General features: G+C 37.3%; 2 protein-coding genes across 3 annotated transcripts in view; both read right to left on the minus strand.

Annotated features, from left to right (window-relative positions):
- Positions 1–3,735, minus strand: part of six6a (SIX homeobox 6a) — a 17,182-nt gene extending 13,447 nt beyond the window's left edge. The window contains exon 1 of the mRNA XM_032500414.1: positions 3,481–3,735. The gene's annotated coding sequence lies outside the window, so the exon portion shown is untranslated. The remainder of the gene's footprint in view (positions 1–3,480) is intronic.
- An 849-nt stretch (positions 3,736–4,584) lies between these two features.
- The window catches only part of ppm1aa (protein phosphatase, Mg2+/Mn2+ dependent, 1Aa), a 27,679-nt gene continuing 20,405 nt past the window's right edge, over positions 4,585–11,858 (minus strand). Inside the window, exon 6 of one of the 2 annotated variants that reach the window (XM_032500407.1) lies at positions 4,585–5,030. In XM_032500407.1, coding sequence (XP_032356298.1) covers positions 4,953–5,030 — 78 coding nt within the window. In that variant the 3' untranslated portion in view covers positions 4,585–4,952. Of the gene's footprint in view, positions 5,031–7,733; positions 8,677–11,858 lie in introns of those variants that run through there. The other variant, XM_032500409.1, reaches the window with a different exon arrangement.

Below are 11,858 nucleotides of genomic sequence, written 5' to 3' on the forward strand. Positions count from 1 at the left end.
GTGTGTGTGTGTGTGTGTGTGTGTGTGGTGATAAGAAAGAAAACAAAATAAAAAGGAAAACAGACAAGGAGTGCCAAGCTCTGAAAACTGGCATGCTGCAGTTGTATGTCAGTCACCTAGCAACAAGTCCTCCCCATCACTTACCCCCCGCTTCCCCGTCTCCCGCTGTGCTCTCTAATTCAACAAATCTGCTCAGAATGTATGGCTGCTCTTCTAACAAAACGCATTCTGCGCTGGGGGCTAAGGATGTGGGCCTCCGTTGAACACGCCACTCAGCTGCCCATTGACCACCGGGGCCATTCTCTGCACACACTAAGGAGCGAGGGACAAAGACCCTGAAAGCAGGGGCAGCTCCACAGAGAAAACATTTGCTTGTAATTGTGTTTGACTGCATAATGAAAATGATGTTCTTTTTTAATTTGGGCTTGTTAATGCCACACTATTTTCCTCTGGTCACCTGACTATTGTAAAGAAGCAACCCCTCACTTGCCCTATGGGGCACAGAGGGGGGAACATTGAAAATGGTCCAAAGACCTCCCCACTCTTTACTTTAACCCCTCTTGTGTTTCAAGTGTTCTCTGGCAAAAACATAAATATGTAGACCCTGTTCATTACAGGATGGGAGAGTATGCTAGAATGAGTTGTTTTTTCCCCTTAAGAAAAGGATGACAGCAAGGCACACACAGACGCACACACATACACATGGGAGTGCTGCCATGCTTGCCCTGAGTTGTGAAGCATTGAGAAGGTTAGCATTCCTGGTGCTACTTCAGTGAAAAAGACCATTAGTGGGAGCATCGGGCTAGCACCCAAAAGAGTGCTTCAATGGACACATTCACATCCAGTTATTATTTGCACTTTTTAGCCCTTCCAATTTCCACTTTTATTAATGTTTGTTTTCCACATTCGTCTGGCTCTCGCCTTTTTCTCCTCACTGCCTCAAGTTGAAGACAAAGGGTTTAATTGTTGTTTGAGAAGGTTGGACTATGCCACATTTTATATCTTGTAAAGAAAAATAGCCTGCCAGTAAGGTGCCTTTCTTTGATAACTTCAGTGTCAGGTTTCTGGTGTGATTTTTGCCATGTTACGTATGATTTATGTCAGAAGCTGATGTGTCTTTGAATCCAACAAGGTTTCCTGTCACCCTCCCCCTAATCCCCTATTAAGTGATTTAATTGGTTTTAAGTCAAGGTCCCATTTTCACATTGATTCTCAGAGTTGACCTCCGCTCACAAGTGTATTCTCTAGGTTTTTGGGGTAAGGGTTAGTAATTGTAAATAAACACTCTGTTGCCAGTTTATTAGATACAAGCTAAAAGTTCTGCATTAAATTAATGTGTAAAGAGAGCCGTTGATTCAATTTTATGGTCATCTTGAAGGCTGCAGTTTGTGATGGCTGTTAAATTGTATTGTATTATACTGAGAGGTGTTTTTAATGTTGCTACCACAGCCTTCAAATCAGTGAGGGTAGTCTAAATATTAGAAACACCCATTATACCTATAACTACATCCTCCAAGACGATCACATCTCTAAAACACCAAAAATGAATATAACATTCATGAAGGTAGGTGTGTTGTATTAGACTGCATTTATTTCGCTAACCCTAACCCAATGAATTAAATAGCTGACAAATCAAAAACTTCATTATATACATGCCCAAAATCCGGTAAATCCAATATTACCATAAAGCAGTACTGCCCATTGATTTTCCTCATTCACAATGTATTTATTCAACCAGAGGTATTAAAACTACCTTGGTAGAATTTATAACAAAATACTGATTAATATATCCCCAAATCATCCCACATACATATACATATATACATATATATCAACTGAAGGAAAATCAGCAATGAGTTTGATGACTGATTATTTATTTTTATCATTTTTTTGCAGGCAGCAAAAACGCTGATGGTCTGACAAAACAAGTTATTTGAAAAAGTTGCATGGCTATGGAAAATTATTATTGGCATCTTTCACTATTGTCTGTTGAATTTTTATAGACTTAACAGTTAATCAGTCAATCAAGAAAATAAATTGGTAGATAAATTGATAATGAAAATAAATGGAAGTTGTGGCCCAACCCTAATTTGGACCAAATGAATAAGGAGATTTCACACGATGAGATACATTTCTTCCTCAAGGTGTAAGGAGTGCAAGTTAAAAGGTGGAGATGTAAGTTAAAATCAAATCTTCTCACTTCATGGTCTGTGTTATTGGGACTGAGCGGGTGTAAAGAGTAAGGGCTGAATAGTCTGAGAGGTCAAACGGGACTGACTTAAATTAAAGGACCCTGTCAGACTGGAGTGGCTAGAGGGCCTGCGGTAACACTCCCACCTCCCACTATAGATTAACAAGTTTCAGCACCACATTGACAAGACCCTGCTTCATTTTTCCCCTTGTGTCAACAAGTGAGCGTGTCTTTCTGCGTGGGTATTTTCAGGACTTTCACCATAAGGACTCCAACTTTGACACCAATTAAAGAGATTATGTCTAAAGAAGAGAGGAAAACTATAGCCGTGTGTTACCACGGTGATTGTTTTCGACAAGGTCACAGGGGTACTGTGCAACAGTACACGACCTCAACAGGAAGCTGACGATTTTACTGCGATGAAAGCAGGCAAAACGAATACAATCACTTTACAGACACTGAGAGACTTCACAAAAATGTAAAACAATGGCCAGTACAGATAGCTATTCTTTCAGCCAGGAACAGGCTATAAGGATTTATATGACAACCTATAATTAACTCCATCCACATTTAGTTAAGTTATATACTCCAAAATGGCTTAGGCCTACATTAAGTCAACACTATAAAATTGATATTGCACTATGCCGGTTATATGGCACAATCTTTATTTGCTTAATGATTTCCTCTCTGTCTATGAAAGGTGTTTGTGTCGAGTTAATTTACAAATTCCTGTCCTCAGAGTAGTGTGCTGTATTGTTGATGATGTAACTTACACAAAAAGCTTTATTACGCACACGAAAACCAAACAGGCAAGAGCAACGGAATGCAAGTTACATCTATCAAATTGTAGGCTATTGCTTAGTAAGAACATAAAACTCGGACTGAATATGGGTTATTCAATCGTCAAGTCACAGTTGGCTATATGTCTTTTTATTTACCGTTAGCCAACATATTAATTTCCATGACGCCCTTAAACCCTAGCTAGTTACAATGAGTAGCCTATTTAACACTGCGGGGATCCATTCATTATACATCTACCCACACGCAGGCGTTTCAGCACACACATACTTTCAACCAAAATAAAACATAAATGTTATACAATGTTTCCAAAGACAATGATAACAAAATATTATGTCTTAAGTATTACAATTCAAGGCATCAGTTAAATTTAACCTCAAGCAGGCCTGACCAGAGCTAAAGTTATAGCATTAGCATTAAATTAGCTTACACCTAACGAGCTAACATTTCCGTGCCCTGCTCTGTGTTTTAAATAGTTTCTGTTGTCCTACCTTGATGTAAAGGGCAGGTTCATCCTGAATCAAGTTTTGTGACGGAAACTCAGCCTCCTCGCCCTCGTTGCCTCTTCTTTTTTTTAACGTCTTTTCACGTTAATTGGCAGCAGTTGAACTGTGAGCCGTAAATCAAGAAGTGCGCAGTGTATTAATGAGTCGGACCACCCAGGAAAACTATTTTCTCTGCACTTTCTTAGCAGACAATGTGAGGATACTCGAGTCTGCCATGCTCTGAAAACCATGAGTGAACATTCACAAGAGCAGTGCTCTCCTGCTGCCACATTTCCAGCAGGGTACTGGCTGCTACAAGAACTGATTAAAGTATTTATTTCTGAAAGGTGAAGTATTGTGGACAAAAACAGAGATCATTTTATCGGACGAAGTTAGGGTAGGCTACGTTTTGGTCTTTTTTTTTTTTTTGCTGAGCTCGGTGCATTAAGCTGGGACAGAAAAAGTTACAATTTAAGGTTAAAATATAGGGCCAACCGAAATAAAAAATAAATAGATTAAACACCACTGGCTTTGACAAAAATAAAAATCCCTTAAGCTATTTGTTAAAGCAACAAAATAACTAGCCCTAACCAAATGCTGAGAACCTTTTGCAGATTATTTGGTCAATAATGAAAACATTTTCTAATGCAAAGCAAGGTTTGTTAAATCTTAAATTAGCCAGAAAGGTCAATTCAGATTATTCAACATGCTTCATGATAAATCCAGTAAAAAGAAATTTCCCTCTGCAAGTCCTTTTAAAAACCTGCCAAAACTCTCTTGCTATAAATGTTTTTTTCCCCACAAGAGCAGATCCTCAGCACTGAAGGTAGAGCTTAATTGTGTTCCATTATGAACGCTCACAAAGCTAGACCACTGGCTACTAAAATACCAAGGTTAATCTTGATTAAATGTCTTTCCAGGGTACAAAAAGCATATTTTACATAAAACATCCTTCAAGGGGATTAAAGCATGATGTTGGAAAAATATATAAAATATTGCTGATGGCAAGGCCAAGCATCCCAACTCTCAAAAGAAAGGTATCAAAAAGATTTAAGAAAAAACATTACAAATCAACTAGCACTAATATGGCTTCCCAATTTAAGTCACACCTTAAGCCAAAGCTGCATCTTTAATCTTTCCTCAAAGTACATTTTAGGATTTCACATGAATAATTTTCAGTGCATATGCAGTACTATGACATTTTTTTGCTTTTGTAGCCATCATTTATTGTAAAAGACAGGTTTTATTACCAAAGCAGCCTCTATTAGGCTTAGTGCTGTTAAAGCTGTAAAAGTGTAAAAAGACAAACTACTTAAAAAAATTATTCTCCATCTGTAGGTTTTTGACATGAAAACTGGCTGTGAATGTTAATATTAAATATGAGGATTACCTCAAACTGATTTTTGACAAAGACTTCAAGCTTTACTGATAATTGTCAAATCACAATATTTATTAAAGAGCAAAGAAGAGCTGTTAATTCAGCTGTAAAAATGCTTTTGCATAACCAGCTGTATCAAGGTTTCCCTCTCTTTCCTCTGCTGAGCCGGGGAATCCTCCTGCAGTGAAAAAAAATGTCCTCCCACACCTGTTGATGAATTGTGTTTGTGTTTAAGGCTCGACAGGGCAATAACACGTGTCTTCATAGAATTGAGTAACAGTCCCAAAATAGTAGTTTCCTAGTGGTGAATGAGAAAACCCGTTTACAAACACAGCAAAGAAGCTTGTAGCCAAATTAAAGTGTTAAGTCATTGATGAGTAGAAAATAATTCCCAGTTTGAGAAGAAAAGTCATAAGATGCCTTAATGACCGCTGCTGCTGCTGCTGCTGCTGCTGCTGCAGAGGAAGAAGGGCTGTGTGTGCGCTTGGCTGAATGGTGCCAAATTTCTTGCAAACACAGGCCCCAATTAACCCATGTAGTTTTATTATACCAAGAATATAAGGAAAAAATGCAGGTTTCCAAACACATCAAAACTCATTGACATTTGAGTTTTGTTTCCAGGGTCATTTCTTGAACATAAAAATCTAAATTCTGATACAACCATGTTGCTATAGCATAACTGCATTGGCTATATATATATGTGTATTATTTACACAATCAAAGTTTAGTGGTAATTCCACCTTAAAATAAAATTAAGTATTATTGTTGCTATATCATACATTTTACTGTGTACTATTAGTTGGTTTTGTGTTTGGAAAATTCTAGAAAACTAAATACAAAATTTAAAAAAATGCTGACAAATGAAACACTCTGTTCCAACTTTCGCTGTCTGGGGACCAGATTTTAAAACTGTAATAATAATTCCCTATCAGATTTTTCTTCGTGGGAAGATGTGTTGCATTCAGTCGGGTGCAATTGAGGAACATTTTAAACACGTTTAAAACATAAAAATAGAAATTATAATCACCCAGATGTCAGGTTTCTTCCTTACTTAACAAATGAATTCTGCATCAGAACTAAACTGATGATTTTACTGACACACTTAATCTTGTGGCCTTCACCAGGGTCATCATGAAACACATAACAAGCAACATTTAAATAGGATAGGTATGAAATGGAACCTGTTTTTATATCTAACCTATTTGAAGTTTTGACCTCTTTAGACTTTTTCCCTTTTATATGCACCTTGGAAGTAGGTAAAGGTTTGCCAGAAACCCCCACTCTGATTTAAAAAATATTAAATCTTTTCCGAGAGTGGTGTCTGTATAGTCAATGCAAAAGTGGATGAATGTCATTCACAAAAGAACTACACTTCCCACACTGGAGTTAAATAAACCACATAACAAGCTACAGAAAAATATATCAAACAAAAAAGTTATAGAAAACTGAGAAACTTTGAATTGAGCTTATTTGTTTCATAAAGGCAAAGAGTTCAAAAGCCAAATTCATTTTACTAAATCAAACTCTTTCTGTATAACCTGTAAGGAAGAGGAGACAAAAGTGGGGTCAGATTTCTGAAAAGTTCAGTGGTAAGAAACTACAACCACATTCAGACCTTACCATTCAGAGAGACCTGCGGAAAACTATACAGATTGAAATGTGTCTGTCTGATATTTTACATTTGGTGTCACCTATTCACTCAGTTTTCAGTACTTAAAACTGAAGCGTTGCTCAGTTCCTGACCTTGTCCATCCTTGTATTCTGCTAAATTTAGTGTTAGCAAATCACAAGGTGTTCCATGAGAATGGGCTAACAATAAAATCAAGACAAAGACATTGAAGGCACTTGACATCTTAGAGTAGATGTGAACTTGTCTTTATTCGCTGTTGGACTTAAACACATGGCAACACAATGACTTTCACATAACACAACATACAATAAAGTGACAGTTTTGTTCAAGGTTTTTATTGGTGGATGCACATTTTCACACAGAGCAATGTGTAAATGATGTACTGATCAATCTTTCAGGATGCAAACATGACCTGAAGATATACAGTAAAGTACAGTTCAGTGTTAACTTTTGGACTTAAGTCCTGATCCACAGGCTGTGTAATAATCAGTGGTCTTACAGCAGGAATAAAAAAATACCTGATCACTTGGGAGATTCAGCCTTAGAACCAGCAGCTTAGCTCAGCACCATTATTTACTACTCTTTAAAAGTGAATGACAAAAGCACTACAGAGTTGTGTGATGGACCAGGAAAAACTTAAGAGCACAACCCACGTGATTATGCTCCAGTTAAAACCTACTGGCAGCGCTTTGGAAAAGTAAGTTAAAAGCCTTGCGTAATGCCTCTCAACAATGCAACAGGATTACACATAGTTTTTAAAATAGCCGCAAAAATTCATACACATGGAGATCAGATACAGTCACTGAGAAGAAACGTAATCATTTCTTGGAAAAACAGCTGCAATAGTACCAGGCCTATGCTGCAACCAAGTATTAGTTAGGACTGCATTTACTGGCTTGGTTCCTTTGCTTGGATTAACCGTTTCTGAAGTATAATGTATAGGCATGGCAATTTACACAATCTGATCAGAAACAAAGGAAACTTGTGAAGACGTGCAAAGAAGAAATAAAGCTTTTAGCAGCAAAGGCTATAACAGACTAGTCTCCCGTGGAGATACTTCAAGTATTAGTAATTTGAAGCCATGATAGAGTGAAATGTAACAATGTCAAAGCGACACATGAAAAACCACCTGTGCACTTTTATTTGCTGAAATTATATGTGGATTTAAATGCATTTGAATGCATTTGTTGTGGATTGTTTGAAGTGTGATTAATGAAAGAAATGTTGTTTCACTCAATTGGTAAATAGAAATGAGTAAATGTAGTGTAATTAAATGTTCTCGGAGGCAAGAAGACAACATAAAGCCAGTCAGAATGTGGAATATAACAAATGCAGTTTGAGTGTCTGAAAGGGCCTTCACTGCAGGTGTTGTTTCACTAATTCTAACCTGGTATGTTGGTGCTGTCTTTAATCATTTCCTTTTAGTTGTGGTGAATTTCAGAAGTTTGTGCTACTCAGATGCCCCTATCGGAGCCAAAGGCCTCTGCACTGTCCTCTCTTATCATTATACCACAACTAATAGAACAATATTTAATAACACTAATGTCTTCTTTGCAGGAAATGTGATGACAATTATGACAATTATGACTTTTATTCATACAGGGTTGGCTCTTTTACAGCTAAAACTAATTTGAAATTGAGACTGGAGAAACAGTTTATTCATACTTAGCTGGTGGCCTACAGGAGTATTAATAAAAATAATAATAATAATAATAATGGAATTGTAATGTCAATAATGTCAGTGCACCTTTATAACTACACTATCATTCCCAGAGGTGTTTTGCTGCTTTAACGAGGTTTAAAGAATCACATTCTGCTGTGACTGATTTGTCTATCTGGCTGCCAGTTCTTCACCAATCAAATTCCTTTTCATTGTGATCTAGCATTAGTAAACTAACCTACCTGCCCAGGGCCTTATACAGTATTTCAAGTAGTATTTAAGCCAATGTTTGGAATTATGTTATGCAATGGCCATGACGTGTGGATAAGTTCATTTTAAAATGGGTCAAACTACATGGAGATCTATAGTTGAATGACGTTGAATAGTTAGGCATATCAAATGTGTACATATCAGCATTTTAAAATGATGAAGTGAGAGGAGATTCTTTAGTACAGTGATGGACAAATATGATGCAACAAGGCAACAAAAGTTCTCGTTTTAGCTGAAACCACGGAAGAAGAGGATGTTTAGGTCCTGGGGCGGGGGTGGGGGGACGGAGGGGGGGAGGAGAGAAGAGCAGGGTGCAGATGAAGTGAAGTTTAAAGATACAAATGAAGTCATGGCATGCAGGAGGAATGACCCAATCCCCCACAGGCTGCATGCTACCAGATGTCAGACAGCATGCAGAAGAAATTAAAGAGACAAATCGGTAGGAAGAAAGGACCTGAACATGTTGCAACATTAAGGTGTATTTTTTTAAATCCAATAATGGTTGAGGGCCGACTAGACAGCATATTGACTGGACATCTACAGACAATTTCAATCTCACCACAGCCTAATGACTGACAAGAAAGCATGCTGTAAACAACAAAAGGCTGTGCAGGTTCAAAAGAAAAACTATTTGCTTGCAGTCGCATCAATACATTTTCACAGAAAAGCAAAATAGTTGGACTTAGACAAATGGAGTAATGAAGAGAATGTCTGGTTTGGATTGACAGAGGCAGTGACGAAGGTACTAAATAAACACTGTATGGCTTTAACCGTGCTTAACCGTTGAGAGATAATAACCATTTACTGAGGCTTTTTTTTTTAAAGATTATATTTTGGGGCCCTTTCCCTCTATTAGAGTTGATAGACATGAAAGGGGGAGAGAGAGATGGGGGAAGACATGCAGCAAAGGGCCGCAGGTTGGACCTGAACCCGGGCCGCTGCAGGGCTCAGCCAACATGTGGCAAACGCTCTTACTGGGTGAGCTAGAGGTCGCCCTTGTGTGATTGGTATCGGATAACAATACTGTGAATGCTGCTACAGTATTGTTATCCGATTCTTCATTCAACTTTCTTTGGTCACCTCTAACTTCTGCATACGTTCAGCTACAAAAAACTTTTAAATATCAAAATGTTCAGCTCTTTAAGCACATGATGAGATGTCTACATTTGTTTTTGCTATTTATACTTTTTCAAATATAAAGCTTTTTTTTAATTTATTTTTTTACAATTAATGGCAATCAAATCCTCTTCTACTTCAAAATCTATTTCTTCCTTCATACTTTCTCATAGAGACGCAATTCAATCTTTAAACTTGAAATCACTGTTAAGTTTAGTGTTACTTTCAGGCATTTTCATTGATTATAATGTGTGAGTACTGCATGACTTACAGTGGCCTAAAAAAATCATCATAGTTCCTTCTCAGTAAATTGCTCTTACGCCCACAATTTTTACTTGTCAAACATGATCTATATGTTACAACGTAGGTATTCTTGTCTAGTTTCAGCCAATGTGCTCACATAAGATTTACAGTTTTTGAATTATCTGCCTCAGGGCAGACAAGATGGTTGGTGGATCTTTCATTGACGACAATGTTATTTATCCTTATCCACTCTTGAGCCAAAACGCAAACATCGAGTATTTTGAAACTACAATTTCAGAATCATTTTAAAATTTGACCTACACAAATTATATACCAATGCGTTTGTAAACGACTTCTGGCGCTCATAATGAGGTAATTGTTTAGGCTGTTTGAGGCTTCTGTTCACAGGTCGCTCCCTGTGTCCCTTAATGGCAAAGTTTGACATGGGTGGCACGTTGTTAGCTGATCACAGAGATCAAATCAATCTCCTCTGTGTTTACAAACATGGCCACAGATTTATTCCACCAAATGCCACAATAAGACTGAAAGTCCCAGTTAAACCACCACTGCAAACCAAGCCAGTCAACAAGGGTACTGTATGGGGACTATTGCACAAAAAGGGATTAAGCCAGGATATTTCAGTTATCCTGGATGAATTTAGCCTAGACTTGGTTGTACAAAAGCAGAGGGACCTAAGTTACCATGGAGATTTATTCTGTACAGCTAGCCTGGTCCCGACCAGGCTAACAGCCAGGATTTATTAATCCTGGAGCCTTTTCTTTTCCATCAGCAGTGGCAGTTGTTGAAATTATTAGAAAAGGCTAAAAAGTTGCAAATGTGTTTAAATAAAGTCAGTATATGGCAATATATATAGTTCTTTACATGTGTGTTTCTATAGTGGACCAATGCACCTTCAATTATTTTAGTTGATTCATTTTTTTTAAATATTCTTTAACAACAATTTAAAAATGTACATATCCTAATTGTACAATCCTCCCAAATTATAGTCTTAGTTCACTGGACCAGTAACTGTGTAGTGTAGACTACTCTCTATTCATGTCACAACAGGGAGAGGACACCTCAATGGTTTTTTACCTTATATTTTGCTGGGGGAAGAATAACAGATATATATACTCTGTTACATTCATGTTTACAGTGGGATTTAAATTTATCACTCAATTCTCTTTATAGTTTCTAGATTTTAGAGTCCAATTTCTTCAGTGTCTTTCTTTTCTATGTCATTATATATGAGGGAGCAAAGCATATAATGTGTAAAGAAGGAAACTTGTGAGAAAAAGCGTGGCAGATAATAGCGGACCAACTGAATGATATATCTAAAATATATACATTTACAAACAACTGCTCTTACCTGAAACCATTCAATGAGTCACTAGGCATTTGTAAAAACAAACAGTTCGTACACTTTGCATTGAAAGCGAGCAGTGGAAGCTAGTATGACTTATGTCATTTATATTTTGAGAGAGAGGGAGAAACAGAGTGAAAGAGATAGTTAAGCATTGAGTACATCGGTTAATTTGTGCAAATGATTAGTAGCCTAATCCTTGAATGGTATGATTATGACAGTTTCAGAGCAGTGGACAGCAAATGTATATGTTTAAGTTGTTTGTGCATTCAGTTGGTCATTGATCATTTGCATTTATTTTTTTTTACAAATAATGTTTTTCAGTCATCATACTTCCACAAGAAGCTGCTGCTCACTCTGTAGGCTATAAAGTATGAACAATGCGTCTTCTCCATTTCTGCATCAGTAAATCTGGGATCAATACCGTGGTCTATTTAAAGTTCTCATATTATAAAATAAACTCTTTTTCTTGGGGTGTTATTTTGTGTCTCTGGTGCTTCCACACGCATACAAACTTGGAAAAAAAAAACTATCCATGTTGTTTTGAGTGAGATACAGTTTCTGAATGTGTCCTGCCTTCAGTCTCCGGGTGTGCTGTTCAAAATCTGCACGGCTTTCTACGTAAATAGCCAAAATGCAATGGCTAACCGTAGTAGATGCTAGCTCATTCTCAATGGTAAAACACTGCTACAACACACACTAGTTCACCATAATCTACAAAAGA

Source organism: Etheostoma spectabile, chromosome 20 (genome assembly GCF_008692095.1).
Source record: "Etheostoma spectabile isolate EspeVRDwgs_2016 chromosome 20, UIUC_Espe_1.0, whole genome shotgun sequence".
Classification (NCBI taxonomy): Eukaryota; Metazoa; Chordata; class Actinopteri; order Perciformes; family Percidae; genus Etheostoma; species Etheostoma spectabile.